A 22,794-nucleotide genomic window follows, 5' to 3' on the forward strand; every position below is an offset into this window, starting at 1 on the left:
TGTAGTTTTAAATAAATAAAATGTTATGTGGCAAATTTAACCTTTTCCCAATCTTACCCCCCTACAAATTATCAAATTATTCAATTTTAAAAGTTATTAATTTTTCACTATTATTAATAAAACTTTGGTAAACATACTTCTATATAAACCACAGATGACATCTCTGATTATTGTTTTAAGACAAATTTTTGGAAGTGGTGGAAACTGCTGCTCATTTCCAAAGCTCTTGCTACACAGTGCCAATTTCTTCCAGAAAGGCCATACCGACTCATGGCCTCCCAGCAGGGAGAGCACCATGCTCACCTCACTGGAGTCTTAGCTTTACAACCTGCTCATCCGAGACATAAGAGAGCACATAATTTTCATTTTCGCAGGCTATAATTCTATCTTATTTTGTGAGCTGATTTTTTGGTGTCTTTTGCCCACTTAAAAAAATTTAGAATGCCTTTCTCTAAATCTTACCTCAATCATTATATCTAAAGAAGAGTCCAAATCTCCAACTTGTAGCTTGTTGGTAAGGCCATGCAGCAACATGTAAACAGTGTAAGTCAGTACGTGGACCTATAATGAAATGCATTAAAAAAGTATGAATGGTTAAGAACACCACACTAGTAAAAAAAGAAGAGCTAAAAACTACTGCAAGGAGAACGCTTAGAGTATATACCTGTCATTATTGCAGGGAGAAGCTTTGACAAATGACACATGCTTGTATCGCCATCTAAAATCATTCAACCAAGTGGTCACTTTATACAAAAGACACTTGGAAACATATAACCATGCTTAGGATTATGGCAACTAAACCAGGCCAGGGATTTATAAAGGCACAAGAGCCTTGAACTTTACAAATCAACCCCCAAATTAAGGTGTTTACCAATGTTGAATGCAATCAAAGCTGGCACATACAGTGTTATGAAAGACACAAAATAAGTTTTTGCCCTCAAGAATAATGATGGCTAACATTCCTAAGAGCTTATACCATAGGCTAGGCACACATTAATATCTCACATGTGCTCAATACCTCATTTAATCCTTACCCATTCTGTGATCTAGGTGTTATGTTACTGGCATTTTTTAGAAGAGAAAGCTGAAGCACAGAGAGGTCAAGTAACTTGCCCAGGTCACATGGGTAGGAAGGGGTGGAGGCAGGATCTGAAACCAGATGGGCTGGCACCAGAGCCCCAGCTCTGCATCACTGTGCTGCACTGCCTCTCAAGCTTTCTGACTCTTTCTACTGCTTCCAGAACCATGAAATTATCAAGGTAAACGTCAGATAATGGCCACAGGCTAAGGACACTCACTTGGTTGTCAATACACAGACTGGATTTTAAAGGCATAATTTCCTATGTGTCTACTTGTGATCTTTCAGTGCTTTTACATATTTAAAATTTTTGTTGCGGGCTTTATATAATTTTAAAAAACCCATGTGGGAGGATGAGGACTGACACCCAAAGAGTACAATTTAGGTAGTGTCTGCATGATTAGCATTAACACACAAACCAGTGGCCCTCTATTTTAATTATTATTTTTTATTAAGTTTATTGGGATGACATTGGTTAAAGTAAAATCTTCTTCCATCACCATGTATTTGACCCATTTACTCTTTACTACGTCTCTATTTTAGTTATTTTAATAAATAATGGGATGGGCTTGAAAAGCAGGTAGTTAAAGAGCTATTCATTCAAATACCATAGGTGCTCCATTAAATTTTGAATAAATCCTTCAAGACACAGCTGTACTTTATTTATCTTTGTATGCTTAGTGCCCAACCTACAAGATGCAGAGTTCAAAACACTGGTGACCAAGATGCTTCAAGAACTCACTGAGTATGGCAACAACATAAAGGAAGAAATAAAGGTTGCACTAATTGAAATAAAAACCTACGGGGAACCAACAGTGAAGGGGAGAAAGCCAGGATTCAAATCAACAATTTGGAACATAAGGAAGAAAGAAGAGTTAAACCAGAAGAGCAAGAAGAGAAAATATAAAGAGAGAATCTTAAAAGCAGCAAGAGAAAAGCAGAGAGTTACCTACAAAGGAGTTTCTATAAGACTATCAGCGCATTTCCTTAAAGAAACTTTGCAGGCAAGAAGGGGCTGGGAAGAAGTATTCAAAGGGATGGAAAGCAGGGACCTACAACCTAGATTACTGTATCCAGCAAAGCTATCATTCAGAATAGAAGGGCAGATAAAGTGCTTCCCAGACAAGGTAAAGCTAAAGGAGTTCATCATCGCCAAGCTATTATTACATGAAAGGGACTTATTTAAGAAAAAGAAGATCAAAACTGTGAATATTAAAAAGGCAACAAATTCCCAGCTATCAACAACTGAATCTAAAAAAACAAATTAAGCAAACAACCAGAACAGGAACAGAATTACAGACATAGAGATCACTTGGAGGGTTATCAGCTGGGAGGGGGGAAAAGGGGAGAATGGGGGAAGAAAGTGTAGAAATGAGGAAGCACAATTGGTAGGTACAAAATACACAGGGGGATGTTAAGAACAGTATAGGAAACGGAGTAGCCAAGAAGCTTATATGCACAACCCATGGACATGAACTAACGGCGGGGACTGCTGGAGGGAAGGGGGTACTGCATGGAGGGGCGCAAAGGGGGAAAAACTGGAACAACTGTAAGAGCATAATCAATAAAATATATTTTTAAAAAAGCATGGAAATTTAGAAATGAAGGAAGAACAGTAGAAAATAGACTAAAAATCTGGACAAAAAAATAGACTACGCTTCTCAAATTCTTTAAAATAGGTTTGGTGATTAAAAGCAAAACTATCACACTGCCTGATAACGCTTTCAATATATGGCAACGTAATACAGAGACAACTATAAAACGAAAAGGTAAGGGCGAAGGGACCTATATGATATTTACATTCGACTTGAAGTGGTAAAATAGTGACTCTTAGCAGCCCATTATAGGTAAATGTGTATGTGGTAATCCCTACAGCAGCCACTAAAAAACTATACAAAGAGAGATGGTCAAAATGAATGCTGGTATTCTTAGTGTTAGACTTATAAAGTGTAGAACAGGAACCTTACCTATGAGGAAATGAAGACATGGAAGGGAAAGCTAACTACCAGGAGACTAGGCTGGACTTGAAAAGAACAAGCTACAGTTTCTCTAACTTGAGATCACTCAGCAATCTTAATAAAAGGCACCTGGGTAGGTCAGGCGCACAAGGTGCATTTACGGTGTGGCCCTAAACTCTGCATTTCTAACAGGCTTCCCGTAGCTGCTGACGGTGCCCGCCCAGAGCCCACGCTGGGAGAGGTGAGGAGGAAGGGAGCCACGTAACTACTCAGAGAGCTTTGTACTCCACCTGGAGATATTATTTTAAGACTTATGTCCTATTTTTCAACTCTTAAACAGAGTGTATATTCTTTACTGTTCACACTGGTGTCAATACTTTCATTAAGAATCTTTTAAAGAAGTTAGAGAATGCAGATCTTGATATGAACTGATTTAAGAGAAAATGACAGGTTATGTAACCTAGGCCTATAATTTTTACAAAAATCAAATAACATGAGCTTTTTAAAATACTGATTAGAACCCTTTGGCTGTTCTTGACTGCTATCTCAGCAGGTCAACCATACTGAAGGAAGACCCAAAGCACCATGACTTAGTGTTCAAACTGCAAATATGCAAACTCCAATCCAACTTGAAAATAAAGCACATGCTGGCATTTACCTGATATCCACGGACAAGGGTAGTTTGTAATTCTTTAAAAACATATTGCAGGTAGTGCACACCCAAATCTTCTATTATTTTTCCAAGAGTGCTGCGTGCAATGTCTCTGATTTCTTGTGCTCTATTCTTGAGGAGGGCACACACTTTCAGCAAAACGCTAGAAAATGAGAAATTAAAAAATGACTAATCAAAAAAAAGTAAGCAAATAAAAATACAAACATTCTTTTCTCTCTTAGTTGCCCATAACCCCAAATTCCCAATTAGGATTTTGTAAACCACAGCAGCTTATGACAGTATTCCCCTTCTTCCTGATAAAAGAGACTCAAAAGTCAGGAAGAAAGAACCAAGTTTTGATGTCACGAAACGTTTCCAACTGTCACACAACATACCTTGGCAGATTGGTTTCCATAACTTCTCGTGGAAGGGACTGCATTAGTTTAACCATGGCAAAAGCTAAAGGAACACGAGCCACCTCCTCATCATTCACAACCTTGGATTTTATGAGCTTGTGTTCTTCTTCCCTTTTAGTCTGTAAGAAAAAAATTAGGTTAAAGAAAAATTGAAATAAATGGGTCACCTACCAACACTACAACCTTTCATTTGAAAAATAACCTCTTTTGATAGAGCTTATGTCCATTACTAAGGACAGTGCCTTAAAAAACAGACCTGCAGATTATTATACTAAGTGAAATAAACCAATCAGAGAAAGACCAATACCATATGATTTCACTTATATGTGGAATCTAATGAACAAAAAAATTGATGAACAAAATAGAAACAGACGCATGGATACATGGAGCAGACTGAGAGTGGTCGGAAGAGAGAGGGAAGGGGGAGGAGGAGACTGGATGAAGGACGGTGAAGGGATGAGCCAAAGAACATATGTGCATGACCCACAGACACGGACAACAGTGTGGTGATGGCCAGAGGGAAGGGGGCGGGGGCTGGGTGGAGGTGGGCAAAGGGGGAGAAAATGGGGACATCTGCAATAGTGCCAACAATAAAAATACAGTAAAAAACAACCCCTAAATAATGCAATTTAAGAACAAGCCTCTAAAAATTGTAAAAATAATAGGAATACAAATGTTTTTCCAGAGGAGCAACCAGAAAATAACAAAGGCAAATTTTTACTAATGCAGGCTATAACTGCTGTGAAATATATAAAACTCACATAAAATTTGTATCAAGTAGGACTTTCAAGTATCTGAGTAACATTGTTGGTACATACGAAATAAAGCATCTCAAATAAGATTATTTACTAAAACATGAAATGACCAAGCCAATATTTTACACCAGGGGCTGGCCCAAGTTTTTCTTAGAGGGCCAGACAGTGAATATTTTTGGTTGGGTTTCTGTGGAAAGTATTCAACTCTGCTGTGGTAACGCAGAAGCAGAATTAGACAGTATTTAATAAACAAATGTAAGTGTGTTTCGCTAAAACTCCATTCATAAAAACAGGCTGCAGGCCAGATGCAAGCCCAGGGCCAGTTTACCAACCCATGTGGTATACAGTGAGGAGGAAGGGCTCTGGCTTCATGAGGATCCACTGCGAAATGTTATCCCTGTTAGCCAGGGGGAAGATAATTTTGAACAGTAGAAAAGCAGCCACCAAGAAGTAAAAAGGGGAAACAGACTCTAATTTTAATAACCTGTTTTAGAAATGGGAGTCATCTCACTATCTACTTCAGAGACAGAAAAGCGTACATCTACCATATGAAATCATAATGAAGACGGAACACTACCGCCTAGCTGCAGCAGACGAACCTGAAGATAACGAGACGAGGAAGCAGGTGAATCGAGCAATGTGGAGCGAGAAGAAAATCCAAAAGCTGACGTCAATCAATAGTTATGAGCCTAAGGCAGACCGGGCCCCACAAACACCCCAATTCACACAGACCTGCCAGGCCCCAAACACAGTGATTACCGTAGATGCCAGGCATTTATGTAGCCTGGGTAGGATATCCCCAGTTATGGTTCCTTGGATATTTTTAATTGTTCTCTCCAACTCTTCCTTATTACGTGGAAGGGAAGAGAAGGACTTGGTGATACATTCAGTTTCCTCAGCTGATGTTCCTTCACAAGTGACTGGATCAGGGTTTCCTCGTTCTTCGTTGTTGCCTGACACACTCTCACATCTATTTTCCATCTCTTCCTCATCTGAATGCTCTAGTTCCACGGCTTCAGGCTCAGGTAATTCAATCAATTCTGTTGTGTCTATGTTTAGTAAACAACAAAAGTCATCTTGAATCAAATAAGGAAACAACACAGTCGCGTTAAGTAGTCTTTTCTACTGACATCCAATAAAAAATACGTAGTCACCAACGAGAGCAAGCTCAGTGCTGAGGAAATCACAGTCAGTGAGAGGGTCGTTTTTGTGTCTTTTTTCCCCCTCTTTCTCATAGTTTAGAGTCTAATGAAGAAGGGAGACAAGAATACTGACAATTATAAAAGAGTGTGAACTTTGAGAATACATTGGGAGGTTAGTCGGGGAGGAGGATCTTAAGCAAAAGAAAGCTTCCAATGTGCTGCAGTGGGAGGTTTCTGAAAGTAAAAACCTACGTTCACAAATGTGAAAATCATAATGGTAGCCATCAGTTCTCACGCAGAAATGCCCCTTACTATAGGGTTCTGTTTACTAAAGACAATTCTGCCCTACAGTATTGTGGGAGCAATCCAGCCTTGGATCTCCTGACCAGCCAGCCATGTGACCGGTCAGTTAACTCTTGGGGCTCTGGAGTCTTCACCAGTAAAACGGAGACAGCATCTACCTTGTTAGGCTACTGTGAGGATTAAATGAGATAAAGTCTATAATGTGCCTAAAACATAGGGTCCAGCAGAAGTAACGCCTGCTTGAGTGTGACTTGTAGGGTAATAATATGGGTGTAATGCTTTATAGCTTTAATTTGAACATTTCACCTGAAATGTCATATGGTGTGCTGGAGTGTGATGTTGTTATGTTACAGAATCACACGCTTATGATTTTGTAGTAAAAAAAGGGGTGTTATTTTGTGCCAGACCCTGTATGTTTCTGACACTTCACTGACTTTCCAAAAATGGTAGCTATTAGTCTTTGTTCTGCTTACTGGCTTTGTAGCTTTGGGAAAGTTACTTTATATTTCTGAACCTTAATTTCTCTTATCAAACATACTGGGTAACCAGCCACAAAGGCTCCTAGAAGAACAAATGACATAAAGCCTATAAAATCCCAGCTCACGGTGGGTGCTCCAAAAAATGCTTTAAACTTCATCATATCTAAGAAGAAAGAGACAGGTAAGCAAATTAAGTATTTTAAATTTTCAAGTTTCTATTTATGCAAAACTGCAAAATGCAGATTCAACTGGCTGAAGATAAACTGTGAAAGGGCTTTAGAACACTGTTTAAAACACAAGTGGTTCCTACACATTCAAACCATTCTTTTCTGTTCACTACTGTGGTTCTAGAGTGATTTTACCATGAATCAAAGAATTAGAATATTTTGAGTTAGAATAGTGGAGAAATGCCAACTGAGGGCCAGAATATTTCAACCTTTTTACCCAAAACAATTAGGATAAACACTTCGGCCTGCTTGAGTGTTCATTCTTTTCCTTATTTTTCTGTGCTGGCTAGAACTTCTAGTTTGATATCCGATATAAGCAGTAGTGGCAGGTATCCTTGCCTCATTCTGGTTTTAAAGCAGACTTTTAAACCTTTACTACTAATTGATATTGCATTAGGTTTTTAAAAGGCCTCTTTTAATAGGTTAAAGAAATTTTATTTATTCCTTGCTTGATATGTGCTTTTATCATGCACAGATATTCAATTTAATCAAAAGTTTCCCTTGTGTCTATTTAGATGATCAATATTTTTGTATGCTAATATGTTAAGTTCCATTAACCAGTTATTCCAACTCCGTAAGTTAGTGGGGTATCCTCTCTTTCAATCACCTCAAAGAGCTGTTGTTAAGTCTGAAATTACCCATTTCTTCAGCATTTGTAGAAGTTGCTCATAAAATAGTCTGAGGCTGGTATTTTCACCAAGAGAAGGTTTTTAACAACAGATTTCATTTCTTTAGTGGTTAGAGATCCATCCAAATTTTCTGTTTTCTGGTCAGTTTTTATATTTTTCTTAGATTTTGTACATTGCAGTCAAGTACTCAAATTTATAAGTATAAAGATCATAATATTATTTTACCTTTTCATTTAATAGTGACCTTTTAAAGTTGCCAGTATTATCATGCCTTCTATTTTCAGTGATCAATCTTGTCAGAGATTTGCCCATTTATAATCTTGTCAAATACCTATTTCTAGTTTGAGGATCCTTTCTTATTGTCATAGTTCATTAATTCTTGCTGTAACTTTTAATTCTCTTCTTATACTTTCTTTGCATTCACTGCTAAATAGTATCTTTAAATGTGAAGGCAATACTATTGGATTTCTATGTAAATAATCTATAGCTCAGATTTTTTTCACCTACATAATTCAGACTGGCCTTCTCTACTGTTAAATAAGTTTTTACCAGTATACTCAAAATATTCATTTTAACTTCCACCTGACTCATTCACTGGTCATTGCTACAAGAGCAAAGAAAGAGGAATAAGTTGAATTTTACCATATTTACTTCATTATCATAAATTATCCAGAAAACAGAATGAAAATCTAGTTTAAGAAAGTTTTAAAAACTTACTTTCTTCATTCTGAATTCTTCTCATTTGTCCTTCAAGAGTTCTGTGGTCAAAGTGGAATGCTTCTAACACAATTACTAGCAAGCTGTTAAGAGAAGGTACACAGAAATATTTAGTTGTTTAATAATATCATTTGAGGATTAAAAGGAGAGGCAATTTAAAGACATATAAACATCAAAATTATTTTTACCAGTTTATGGTATTTTTGACTTTAACAAACATTAGTATAACCTCAAAAATAAAATGTGAAAGTAAATTAGATTTCAGAAAGACTATTTCAGAAAATAATCAAAAATTTACATTTAAAAAATATAATATAAATAAGAAATTTGACTATACCTGACACCCAACTTTTGACTGATCTGTCCTGCCTGTAAGACGTGGATGAAATGTTTCAAGTAATATAAATATGCTGACCAAGGGAGAAGTCTGCAAATGGCTCCAATAATCTCTGTGGCAGCAATGGTTATATTTTCATGCTGTAAAACAAATCAAGAGCATCAACAAAAAGAAAGCATTTGCAAATAAAATACAGAGCTAACACTGTACATTAAAAAGCTTAGACAAAAGGTGATTTGCAATTATAGAAACAAATGCTCAAACTATACTCCATTTCCACCCCTAAGAAAAGATGCTGTCAATTAAAGAAATGCCATAGTCCTTTAATTAAAAGATATTAACACATTTTGAACTCACTCAGGCCTCCCTGATAGGTGCAAGCCCACAGACTGTGAATGAAGTAAATTCAACCTGTAAAACTTGACAAATGCCAAAGTTAACTATATTCTGCACTGTTCAACATTCAAAAGTACACCCCTTGAAGACCTACCTCTCTTTCATACTCTGATGGAGAATAGTAACTAGATTTGCCCTCATACCTTAAACCGGAGAAGTAGACAAAAACATATAAAACAACTGTTTTCAGACAAATAGTGCAGGACAGCGCTCCCAGACGGGAAGGTTAACAAATGGAGAGCACCTTGCAATTACCCCAGTCACTGTGTGGCGAGAACGGTCAGGTCATAACCAGGAAGGGAAAGCCAGAAAGGAGCCAGCCTGAGGTAAGGAGACAGAGCTGCGGTTATAGCTGTCAGAGTCCACAGGCCTGAGTACCAGAGAGGAGAGAGCTACTCAGAGAGGAAAGCTGCACAGGTGGAGAAAGTAGCAGGAAAATAACCTCTAATGAGAAGAAAAAAAAAAACAACCAACAGAAACAGACCTAGGAATTACATGGGTGATAGACTTAGTGGGTGAAGACAGTAAAACAGTTGATATAATTTTATTCCATATGATCAAGAATGGAGAGAAAAACATGAGCATATTGAGGAAAGACAAGTAAGGTATAAAAAAGGACCAAACTGAACTTCTAGAAATGGAAAAGACAACTCTGTGAGAGATAATATGCCAGACAGAAGTAAAAGTAGATGAGAGAGTGTGGAAGAAAAGATGAGTGTACTTGAAGACACAGCAGTAGGAAAATAAAACAAAATGAAAACTTTAAAAAAATGTTTAAGAAAAGAGCTTAAATGAGTTATGGGACAATTCAGAGAGCACCCTAACATACATAGGGTCTCCTAAGGCAAGAAGGGAACCCAAAAATACCTTGGAAAAAATGGTGACCCAAAATTTCAAAGTTTATTGAACACTACAAATCCATAGATCCAGGAAGCTCAATTACTTTCAAGCACAAGAAACATGAAGGAAATTACAGTAAGATACATCATAATCAAATGGCTTAAAACCAATGAGTGATAAAAATTTAAAAGCAGCCAGGGAAAACAAAAAAAATACATTATAGTCAGAAAAACAAAGATAAGAATGACTTCTCATGGGAAGTTATATAAACCAGAAGACAGTAGAGCATTATCTTCAAAGTACTAAGAGGAAAAACCCTGAAACATTATCTTCTCAAAGCAAAGATAAGAAAAGACAGAAGCTGAAAGAATTCATCGCTAGTAGAATTGTACCATAAAAAAAATTAAAGGAAGTCTTCCTTTCAGAAGTAAAATGATACAGGATGAATATCTGGTTCTAAATATGTAAGCAAATAATACAGATCTTTTCCTTATTTTAAAAGATCTCTTTGAATGATAATTGTTTAAAGCAAAAATAACAATGTCTGTATTGTGTGAGTGGTTTAAATCTAATGTACGGGTAAAACCCTATACAATGATAATTAATAAACCGACAGAGAGAAAACCAACTCTTTAAAGAACAGCCAATTGATCCAATACAAGGTAGTAAAAAAGGAGAACAAATTGGGACAAGGGAAAACTAAATAACAAGACCACTGATTTAAACCCAATCACATTAATATTCATATTGAATGTAGATGGTTTAAAACCAGTTAAAAGGCAGAGATTGCCAGATTGGATAAAAAAGCTACCCTACTAGAAAACAACCCTAAATGTAAAGTCACGAACAGATTAAAAATAAAAGACTATAAAAAGATATACTATACTAAAGCTGACCCAACTCAAATATAATTTATTTGTCCATCTACCCCTCTTTCCTCCTTTATTGCCATCATGCTCTGAGCTGGTTGTGCTTACTGATTCTTTAAACTGGAATTTAAGGGAGTATTCTTTTATTTACTTAGGTAATTAAAAAAAATTTTTTTTTCACAATTTACGTAAATTTATTTTTCTGTAAATTATACACATATACTATGGTCATTAGCAAATATCTCAACACAATTTATATTTAGGTGAGATTAAGCACTAATGATCACGAGTGAGACTTCATCTTCCCAATAGCTGTCAAGACAATATTGAACTTTAGAGGCCAAATTCTCATCATAACTCATGAAATCATTATTTTCATCCTATAATGTAGTGAAAGAAAGTTAGAAATTTCAACTTTGCTATTCCCCAGTTGTTTGCTAGTGTTGGCATTTTTGAATTATCTTTGATTCGCATTTTCTATGCCAGAATTCTAATCACTTAACCATTTTCAAGGATTAGTTTTTTTAATGGAATATATTATCCATACATCTCCTTAACCACGATGATATAAACTGCTATTCATCACAAGATAATCAAACAAATGAATTATGGAACTCCTATTCTTGTTTCGGGAGTGCCAATCCATATATTAAAATTAGTAAGTCTTATTATCTTCCATATTTTAGATAAAATTCGTATCAGTAGAAGTTCTAAAATTTTCCCATTGGCATCCAGCTGGCCCTGTACCTTCCTGAGTTACAAAGAAGCTGGCTGTAGCATCCATACCTGACTGGGTCCTGAAGCCCATAGAATGGATGGTCGAGAAAGAAGAGAGGAAAAACTGGGCATCTCTAAACCTCCTCATCAGACTAACACCCAACAGGGCGTTAAAGAAGTTTTTTTTAATACCCTGAACCAACAGAGGAAATTTATCCTGTACAAGACCATGTAATTTATAAAGTATAAATTTAAGTCACAAGTCCAGATATTACCTCAATTAGATTTTAATTCCTGGGTACTGTCTTTCCTTAATCTATTTAATTAATAAATATTTATCAAGTCCTTACCATGTGCCAAGCACTATTCTAGGCACTATGCAGCATAATGATGGGGACAGTCCTAAGTTCAAATACTGGGTCTGAGACTATATGTCTCAGAGAAAGTTACATAACCTCATTCTCATTTTACTCTCCTATAAAACAGTGATAACAGTCTCTACCAAATGGGCTTGAGTTGTGGTGAGGAAGAAGTAGTATTATGTATTCAAGCACTTAAAACAGTGCCTGTAACTGGTGTGGTGCTACAGAAAAGGTAGCCATCGTATTATTTCATTTCTTATGAGCCATTTGGGAAGACAACTACTCTGCTGATCAGTGTAGTTTAAGCCCTATGATACTAAATTAAAAGAGTATGCTGCCTTAGTAATGTGATCATTTCTAACAGGAAATATTTTCTGGTTGGCCTTCTGTGAGCTAATAATAGCAAAAATAAAAATGCAACTACCATTTATAGAGCATTTACTATGTGCCACGCACAATTCTAAGGGCTTTAGAACTGTTCCAAGCCTCTAATTATGCTGACATCATTGATCTGGACGTCACGAAATTCAGATTCTATTCCGCCATCTACATTTTGGAAAGTGTGTCATAGTATGAGAAGAGGTATACCAGTTTTTAGATCTAATGCCCTACCTTGAGCATTTTCTCATTAAAAATTGGAGTCATGGCATAAGGCATGATGTAATTCTGAAGCGATTTAGAAGACAGCATGATTTTGCCTTCCATTAGTTGTTTTGCCAATTTCTTCAGGGCTCTTGCTCTTCTGTGGATCTACAAGTTAGATAAAATATGAATCAGTTACTGAAAATCTCCCCTACAGCCAGCTCCATGTCAGTATCACGTTCTGTTTGCATGAAAAGATTAAGGAGTGAAATACAGTTTATGTGTTACATGAGCAAACACCTGTGCCTTGACTTGTTTCCAGAGATAACCCACAGCACTGGTTTACCAATGGATCCAAATACATTTAAACTTCTTTAAAAATGGCAGAGAAAGGTAACACTATTATTGTGGTTTGTGATACCACCAAGGAAATCGGACTCTAGGAAATGATCATCTCCTAAGCAAATTTGGCTGGTATCACGAAGACCAAGGAATGAGACGCTCACAACTTTTTGGAAAATTAAAATAAATCTTTTTAAATGAGACAGAACTGTTTGCAATGCTTATTTTATAGGCAGGGGGAAAAGTACAGAAATTTCTCCTACCTGAATGTGCTTCATATTCTCAAAGAAGTCCATTTCCATATCATGGCAGTCAGTAAGCTGTACCAAGTCTTCAAATTCTGGTTGATTTGGAAAGGTTTGAATTAAACAGGAAAGCAGTGTGGTATAATCCTGTTGAATACTCTGCAAATACCAAAGTGAGAAAAAAAATTTTATTTTAAAAAGCATTTGCTTCCTAGATAATACACAGAGACACAGACATTAAATTTTTAAAAAAGTAAAACATTCCCACTGTAAATACTAGTTAAACTACATAAAATCATAAAGTGATTGTTCTTTTCAATTCCCACTCCCAAATATTTGGTAAATATTTTTATACAACCAAGAATTTTAATTAAGTGTGCTAAGGCTCACTGCTTTTCTCAGGAGAAAAAGTAGGGAAAAACAAAACATAACAAAAAGCCACATATCGTAAACAGTATGTAAAAATAAAGTAACAATCACAAACCCCAATACCTCTATAGGGCTCTTCAATCCTTTCCTCAGTTTCTCAAGGAGCAAACGAATGATTTCCCTATAATCTTTCTCTGTGACATTCAAGGCGGCTAGCTTTTTGATGATAGTCATCAAGCACATGCTGGCATTATCACTTAAAGACATGTCTCCTAACTGGAAGTAAGAAAAACACACAAATTATTCTGTGTAATAATTATAATAAGGAACATTTTTATAATGAAAAAGTTTACAAAATTTTGCTACTGCTCTGTATAAAAATTCCTACTAAGAAATGTCCCACCAGTACTTCATGCCTAAGGATGACCCAAACGTAGGGCTGTGAGGAATACAGTAAATGACTTTGAAATATCATGCTTACTAAGAAGTGTCATTCAGTTTCAGGAAATATTATGACACAGACTTCTAATTAATTTTACTTCTCAAAGCAAACAATAGAAGGTTTGATAAAGCCATTTTCAATACTCAGTATTAGGTGATCACTGAAAATGACAGAGTTGGCTGGTTATAATTCTGGTTAGCTGCAGTCGAGTTCCTGGTTTGAGAATACAAGCAGTGAGTATAAAGAAAGCATTCCCAATTCAGCCAATGAGGCAGCAATTTAGAATTCCTTGTGTTGAAGAAAACAAAAAAAGAACCTCACCCCCCCCCAAAAAAAAGAAAACACACAAAGAATTCCCTGTGTTAAATTTGACATGATATATACAGAGAATAAGCCCCAAATGGGGAGATTACTTTTTCATATATTACACAATCCGTAATATCAGATGAATAACTATAAAATGCCACAAAACATTATTGATGTCATTACATGATTAACTATTAATTAAGGACTTCACTTCCCCCATTTTGGGATCTCAAATCAGTTCAGCAACAATGTACTTAATATAGTCCCAACTCCTTTTATTTCTACAATATCAATATAAGAGACCAAACTGTCAAATACTTAGCTACATAACTTTGAAAAACTGAGATATAACTGACATACCATAAAATTTACCCTAGTGTACAATTTAGTGATTTTTAGTATATTCACAAGGTGATGCAACCATCACCACTAAATTCAGAACATCTTTTTTAATCCTCACCTAAGGACATTTTTTTTGTTTGTTTTTAGGTCACTGCTTTTTAGAAAGAGAGGAAGAGAGAGAGAAACATTAATGTGAGAGAGAAGCATGAACTGGTTGCCTTCCATACGCACCTGGATCGGGGACTGAACCCGCAACCTAGACATATATTCTGATAAGGAATTGAACCTGCAACCTTTCTGTTACTGGATGATGCTCCAACCAACTGAGCTATACCAGCAGGGATAACTTCAGAACACTTCCATCATCCCCAAGAGAAACTCTGTACCAATAAGCAGTCACTCCCCATTCCTCCCTCCCCCTGGAGCCACTGGTAATCCCTAATTTCTGCCTCTATCGATTCCTCTATTCTAATACACAGCTTTTTGTCTTCCACATATTTATTCAAAATCATAGTCTTTCAAATCATAAGAAAAACAATCAGGAATATTATGCAACTAAAATAAATTTTATATTAAAAAACCCTTATCCTCCTCAAAACACAAATTAAGAAATGAGATCATGTAGTTGTATTATCAAAACAATAAAAAAATTTCACAAAGCTTAGCTATAAAAACCTACCTCCAGATTATAGAAACAATTATGCATCACTGGAATGAGGTAGTTAACATCCACAGTCTGCATCTCTTTAATATAAGAGGTGATGGTCTGGAACGCTGAGAAGCGAACATCAAAGTTGATGTCATCAAGATGTCTTTGATCAAAGGCATTGAGCTATGAGAAATGATATTGAAACCATATAAGTGAAGGTATATAAACCTTAAATAAACAAAATTGATAGTATTTTTGAAACAGAAGTGAAATAAGATTTTCTTTCTTACCTTGACAATGTCAGTAATATATTTTAACCCACTCTCAAAATCAGAAAGAGTCTAAAAGGAATGAAAACAGTACATTAGTGAATAAAACCCTAACTTTTCTGTCCACCTCTTGTCAATTCTCTGCTCCCACTCATAGAGGTGATTAAGGGTAAAAATGAGTATTACAGACCTGGAAAATTGTACAAAGCAATTGTCTTGACAGCTTGTTTTTAATAACTGAGAAGAGTTTTGCTAGAGGCTTGAGGAAGCTTGCAGGCTCCAGGCAATGCTTTAACAGGTTTTGTATTGTCACCAGGATATCAACCTCTGTATCCTTAAGAAGAAATATTATGAGAAATTATATTTCAGTAATTTATAAAACCGGTCAACTTGGCTTTAGTGTATTACAGCACAGAGAACAAGTAACTATGGGCACAGCAAAGGAAATAGTCAAGAAAATAAAAAGACAGCCCACAGAAATGGAGAACATACTTGCTTATACATTTGATAAGGGGTTAATACCCAAAATTTATAATGTACTTACAAAACTCAACATCAAAAAAACAAACAACCTCGTTAAAAAATGTGCAAAGGACCTGAATAGACCCTTTTCCAAAAAGGACATACAGATGGCCAACAGATATATGAGAAGATGCTCAACGTCACTAATCATCAGAGCAATGCAAATTAAAACCACAGTGGGATACTATCTTACACCTGTCAGAATGGCCATCATCAATAAATCAACAAACAACAACTACTGGTGAGGATGTGGAGAAAGGGGAGCTCTTTTGCACTGCTGCTGGGAGAGCAGACTCGTGCAGCCACTGTGGAAAGCAGTATGGAGATGCCTCAAAAAATTAAAAATGGATCTGCCTTTTGATCCAGTGACCCCACTTTTGGGAATATAAGTGAAGGAACCCAAAACACTAATTTGAAAGAACATAAGCACCCCTATGTTCACTGTAGCATTATTTACAATCGCCAAGATATGGAAGCAGCCCAAGTGTCCATCAATAGACGAGTAGATAAAACAACGACAGATAGGACATTTACACAATAGAATACTATTTGATCATAAAAAACAATAAAATTTTATCCTTTGCAACAGTATGGATGGACCTGGAGAACATTATGCTAAGTGAAAGAAGCCAGTCAGAGAAAGACAAATACCATATGATCTCACTCATCTGTGGAATCTAATGAACAAACTGAACTAGCAAGCAAAACAGAGACAGACTCATAGATGGAGAGCAGATGACAGCTAGTGGGGGATGGTGGTTGGGGGGCGGAGGGATTGAGCAAAAAGGAAAAAGGACAAGGACAACAGTGTGGTGACTGCTTGAGGGGGGGGCCGTGTATAAGGGGACTAAATGATATTGGGGAAAAAATACAATAAAAATTAAATTTAAAAAATTATGAATAAGAAGTAAAACTAGTTATTGGAAAAGTTACCCCACAGCCTTTAAGAGTTCTTAGCATTTTAACATAAAACCCACAATAATATCCATTAACAATTTCTACCTTTCATTCTAACAGAAAATATGCATGGTTTTGAAACAAACTTTTTTCTACTGTAAAGCTAAAAAATAGGCAAGAAAATTGAGTTTGCTGAAGAAAAATAAATTCCTCTGGTTGCCTACAGATCTGTGGTCTTCTAAACTGAAGACCACCATTACTATGTCATAACAGCTGTTCAGTGTGACGACTAAGTTTGGGCCACAGGAAGACCCTTTTAATCAAGTCTGAACTAGGCTTTGAAAATCATATTAGATACTCTTAGCTCTATCTGAATATTAAAATAGTCTGACTTTTCATCCCCTGTGATACATATTTAAGATTATACAATGCACTTCTTGGGTTCCAGATTTGTTATTCTTCAAAGTCAGAGAGGGAAAAAAGTCCTGACAGGGACGAGAAGCCCGACAGAGGAAGACCGTGGGGCTAACACTTTGACTGTTACGGCAGACGACGCCTTCTCCACATTCTTCCCTGCCCGCATTCCCGACTCCGTCCCACGTTTTTCTCTTCTGTTTTCAGTGTTATATTTCTGTTTAAAGTCTTCTCACAAATACTTTAAGACAACTACATCATAGAACCTAACCAATAAAATTATTGTTCACAAATAAACTTAATCAAGTGCCACTTCAAAGACAAAGCCAATGTCCTATGCATTTATACCTGAGGAATGTTGCCGCGCTGGAGGAAAGGAAGCAGCAGTGTAATGAGCAGAGAACTCTGTTCTTTGTCTTTCATAAATTTGCTGATCCTGGAGAAGGAAAAAACTGGTAGGTAAGAAAAATGCACAAATTAAGAGTATTTCTTTAAGGAGTTACTTTTGCAGGAAAGCATCGGGGACGAAATGCACAGGTGACTTTTAAGTGTGTGTGCCCGTATAAAAAGTTTCACTCAGTTACTTGGCAGGGCCCACTCCTCCTCTCCAGCTTTGGGCTCAGGCTACTCTTCTATTTCTTTTGTAACATCTGATTGTGTAGGTGGGTTAGGGTACATGCCAATGCTATAATCTGGCAATTGGTAATTTCTTATTTCAAGGAAATAACATTTTTAAATGCCAAGATTTGTTTAAGACTATATAAAGTAGTTCAGTTTAATTCCCACCACAGCTCTACAATGAAGGATTTCCTAGCTCCATTTTTCCCAGAGAAGCTGATGTCACCCAGTGAGGAAGTGGCAGAGCAGGTCTTTCAAACACTGGTCTTGCTGGTGCCTAATCTGGCATCATCTTTCCACTGCCACAGCCTGTGATAAAACTTAATGAGTATATTTAGTGTGGTTCCCACTCTGTGTAATTTTGAAATACGGTAGTATAAATAAAATATTTAAAAGGAGTTTCTGGAAGATTCTAATGTATTTCTTTTGTTGTTGCTGAGAGTAACAACAACAAAAAAAAACCTTTCAACAGCTAAGTCCTAGAACAATTAAAGCTTAAGATACAATCATTTTTCTGCACTTAGGTACTAAACTTGCACTTACAGAAATCATAAGCATATACTATTAGTTCTATTGCCAAAGAGAATCATTAAAAATCCTTGTGAGATCTACTTGAAACAAACAAAACAAACTGTTCTTTCATGGAACTCAAAATTTTAACTGAACAAAACATGTAAAGGCAAATCAAGCAAATCTATTAGTCTACTTTAGAATTTTAAGTCTATTCTTTTCTTTTTAGTTAAATGAAGGCAGATGCCATAAAAGGTTTCTAATTAATACTGCAGTGGAGAAACAGAATTCTACATTAATTTAAAATAAAGCCATGGATGGTAATGTTATCTTTTAAGGATACGTATCACTTACTTTGAAAGAATGCCAAGTTCCTTACTGACTTGTGTCCTGTTCTTTTTCTTTTTCACCTTTTCTGCACTTATTGTGGTTTTGCTGAGATATTGGAGAATTGCGGGCACATGAGGTAGAATTAATCGTCCTCCTACTGTAATAGACTCTAAAATAAACAGTTTTGGTTTATTTAAATTGAAATTTGGTTTCAATTAACTATTCTCTTAAAGGATAATTGTACAATATCTTCATAATGACAGACAAGGAAAACATTCAATTACCATGAAAATTTAGTAAAATTCAACTCTAAAGATTAAATAACTTTCCTCTTAGACAAAGTAGTTGTATCGCCAGCTAAATGACCAATTTATATAAGAGACCCCTGAGGCTTTATTTAAACCATTTTTGGTAGTGGTAAAAGAACTGGTGGGATATGGCAGGAAGAATTCAGACATGGCAGTGGAAATCATCTGATAACTGCCTGGAGGGTAGTTGAGCTTTTTGGAGCCTAAATAACCTGAATTTCTACCACTGCCAAGAAAACTCAGTTTATATGAATTGGTATTAATTGTTAGAGAAAGGAAACTTTTAGTAGCATCAGTTATTAAGAGTCAAATTCTACTGACTTTTTCCTTCCTGAGGGAACAAATGCTACCTTGAAAGTCTAGGAATCATCTGCTTTGTGCCCACACATACCATCTGCACTTTCGGGGTACACACATCCAGTCACGGGCAAGCTCGAAAGTGATTCTGTGGGCTCAAAGTCTGGAAGGGAAAGAAGGTCATCGACTATCTCCATCACGATACTGGCTGTGGCTTCAGAGAGATTCTTTGCTGAGAGAGTCGCAAAAACATTGATGAGGATGTCACATTCTGGGTGCCCAGGTCGCTGTTTAGCCAGCAAAGGGAAGTATCTGCAAGAAAAAACATTGAAATCATCATCTTATTTCTCAATATTTCTAAAAACATCTTTGATATGAATTTTCATACCGAGTTTCAAATATATGTGTTTATGAACAATAAGATACTCAAAAGGGAAATTACTTTAAAATCTAAAATCTGATGGATAATAATTTTAGGCACGTTACACACACATATTACTTAGGCGCTTTATGTACATTCCTCATCTAATCCAGTCCTTCTAATTTTCAAGTTTTAATGAAACTGTAAAAATAGCTAACACGCATAAGTTTTGATATAATGCTTTATAATTTTACATTAAATTACATGTTATTTTACCTATATTTTTCCTTTTTAAAATTATAAATAATGCAAACACTCAAAGATATAGCATGGAAAGTCCCCCAGCCCCCTCCGGTCCACCCACCCCTGCACAGGCCGCCGTAACACTGACAGCTTCCCGTGCATCCTTCTGGACATTTTCTGTTTCCTTCTATATTGGCATACATGTACAAGCATTTTCAGGAACTACACCATACATATTGTTCAGCAGTTGTGCTTTTCTTTAAACCGTGTATTCTGAGATTCAGTTGCCTTACTCTCTTTAGCTGCTCTCTATAAGGAGTTCACTGCATGGAAAGACTGGAAGTTACATTATTAGTGCCCCTGACTAGTGTATCTGCCCTTTTTAAAAGGGGAGAAAAAGGCCATACCTTGCATTTCTGCTCCAGACACTTATTAGTTGCAGCAGAGGAGTAGGAGAATACTGACTCTCAGATCCGAGCCTGCTGATCTAGGACACAAAATAGAAACAGAATACAACATAAATATATACAGAATTGTAGGGAAAAAACAACTGAAAAAACTTGAACAAGCACAGAAACTGCACCAGAAGATAAAAGAGCCAAGCCACAGAGATTAACAGTTACAGGCTGAGGAAAACGTAGGTAGTCCAACAGAATACCCGCACAAAAGAAATGCAAATATGCGCATGGAGATGCTAGACCCCTGAAAGGAAACAGGCAGTTTAGGTACCAACTGGTCAGAGGTGACAGACTCAGGCAGCTGGAACTCTTTCCTGAAATCAAGGCTCTGCTTCAGTCTGCTTCTCTATAACTATCCTTAGCTATGACCAAGTAGTTACAACCAGAGAAGTCAAACAAGGGGACATGTAACAAAAATAGCTGTGTATTTTCCCTCATGCTTGTCAAAATCCAGAGACACATCATGTGAGGTGCTACAAAAGTTATTTTACATTTGCTTAAGAGACACAATCATATTCAAATTAGCCTTATAAATAAATGCCATGGTATTGCAGAAACTAGCTCTTGAGCTTTAGGTGGTCGTCAAAGCAAAGAAAGTGTTCTCAAACTTCTGGAAATAACCAAAGGCTTGATGTAAAAGAAAAGACCAGGGCAGCGATTCGTGTCTGGGTATGGACCATGCTGGCACAGTAATAACAAAGGAAGAAGCAAAGGTATTCATGCAGAATGTAGAAATCAAGGTTTACCTGGGGCCAAACTGCACCATGAAATACTGCATCAATTTCTTCTGTCCTGAACTGATAGGACTCCCAGTCCAAAAAGATAGCAGTTACCATTTTGATTCCAAGACGTCTTAAATTTTTCAGTGGGTTGATAAACCTCAGCTGTATCTGTAAAACAAAGATCTTCTGTTTAAAAAAAAAATGTGATAGACATCATTTTAATCCTTAACTTTTCAGGGAGGCACTCTTGCTCAGACAGCTAAGAATCCAACTGAAAATCTTGCTATTAAGTCTGTTGACTTTGGTTCTGATTCACATGGAAATGTCAACTAAGCAAGTCATACTGGTTTTCTCGTTAAGCAAGATGGGGAAGCAGAGACCTAAAAAATCCAATGGTGAGATGTGTTTCATTATCACTGCCCAGGAAAATCATACTAGAGTATCCTTAGAGGAAAAAAAAATCACAACTGGAACAAGTTTTGTTGCCACATTGTTTTACTTTTCTATTCAAGTAATTGTCTCAAATAAAATCCTGATTTCTGCCCTGGCTAGTGTGGCTCAGTGAACTGAGTGCTGGCCTCCAAACTGAAAGGCTGCCAGTTCAATTCCCTGTCAGGGTACATGCCTGTGTTGTGGGCCAGGTTCCCAGTTGGGGGCATGTGAGAGGCAACTGATCGATGTTTCTCTCTCTCTCTCTCCCCCTTCTCCTCTCTCTAAAAATAACAAATAAAATCCTGATTTCTTCCTATGAACACATTCAATCAAAAAAAATTTTTTTTGCCATCATAGATCTTCACTTCAAATAAAAGTGACATTCTTTTTCTTAAAAAAGATTTTATTTAATTTTAGAGAGAGGGCGAGGGAGGGAGAGGGGGAGAGAAACATTGATGCAGGAAGCATTGATTGGTTGCCTCTCTATTGCATCCCAACCAGGAACCAAACCTGCAACCCAGGCATGTGCCCTGACCAGGAATTGAACCGGTATCTTTCTGCTTCACGGGACTATGCCCAACCAACTGAGCCACACCGGTCAGAGCCCTTTTTGTTTTCACGTTCGTATTATTATTATTATTATTACTTTTATTAAAACTAGGAATTTTTTATTACTCTTGTTAAAATTAGTCTAGAAAACTAGATAAAGTTTTCATGCTCTCTCCATACAGTGGGATACTTTGTGCAGTAAAAGAAAATGAGGCAAATAAATTAAGACATGGGAAGATCTCAAAATATGTAATTCAAGAAAAATACAATTTGGAAGAAAATGTGTCTCTGTAGAGGCACTGAAGCCGGAGTGGGTGGATGTCTGAATTAACAGCACACTTCTCCTGTAACAGACGCTTCTCTTTCTACTGGCACCTCTGTCTCTGAGGAGTCACAGAAATCATAAATATGGAGGCACCTGCTCAGGCTGAGAGTAGAACAATTTACTGAGCCCCCATCAATGGGTCCAATGGCATGGCAGCCACTGTCCTGACCTCAGCTTAAAATCTTTTGAAGGAAAATTTTGTTAAATTATGTGAGTGACAGAAAATGCCACAGACATCCCAGGGAGGAGGATGAAGCTTCATGGACAAGGCAGAATTTCCACTGGATTTAAAAAATAAATAAATAAAAAAAAATAAAAATAAAAATCATTTATTTATTTATTTATTTTCAGAGAGGGGAAGGGAGGGAGAAAGAGAGGGGGAGAA

At 36.7% G+C, this 22,794-nt stretch overlaps 1 protein-coding gene across 1 annotated transcript in view; it reads right to left on the reverse strand.

Annotated features, from left to right (window-relative positions):
• The window catches only part of UTP20 (UTP20 small subunit processome component), an 83,790-nt gene that overhangs the window by 16,864 nt on the left and 44,132 nt on the right, over nt 1-22,794 (reverse strand). The window contains exons 28-44 of the mRNA XM_054574638.1: nt 21,128-21,271; nt 20,331-20,410; nt 19,414-19,631; nt 18,739-18,883; nt 17,605-17,692; nt 15,614-15,757; nt 15,445-15,495; nt 15,185-15,337; nt 13,539-13,691; nt 13,065-13,205; nt 12,490-12,627; nt 8,694-8,833; nt 8,357-8,439; nt 5,619-5,908; nt 4,084-4,223; nt 3,695-3,851; nt 463-561 (exon numbers count right to left, since the gene is read on the reverse strand). Coding sequence (XP_054430613.1) covers nt 463-561; nt 3,695-3,851; nt 4,084-4,223; nt 5,619-5,908; nt 8,357-8,439; nt 8,694-8,833; nt 12,490-12,627; nt 13,065-13,205; nt 13,539-13,691; nt 15,185-15,337; nt 15,445-15,495; nt 15,614-15,757; nt 17,605-17,692; nt 18,739-18,883; nt 19,414-19,631; nt 20,331-20,410; nt 21,128-21,271 — 2,364 coding nt within the window. The remainder of the gene's footprint in view (nt 1-462; nt 562-3,694; nt 3,852-4,083; nt 4,224-5,618; nt 5,909-8,356; nt 8,440-8,693; nt 8,834-12,489; nt 12,628-13,064; nt 13,206-13,538; nt 13,692-15,184; nt 15,338-15,444; nt 15,496-15,613; nt 15,758-17,604; nt 17,693-18,738; nt 18,884-19,413; nt 19,632-20,330; nt 20,411-21,127; nt 21,272-22,794) is intronic.

This window comes from Pteronotus mesoamericanus, unplaced genomic scaffold (assembly GCF_021234165.1).
Source record: "Pteronotus mesoamericanus isolate MK-2021 breed Mesoamerican mustached bat unplaced genomic scaffold, CSHL_Meso_final contig_263, whole genome shotgun sequence".
NCBI lineage: Eukaryota > Metazoa > Chordata > Mammalia > Chiroptera > Mormoopidae > Pteronotus > Pteronotus mesoamericanus.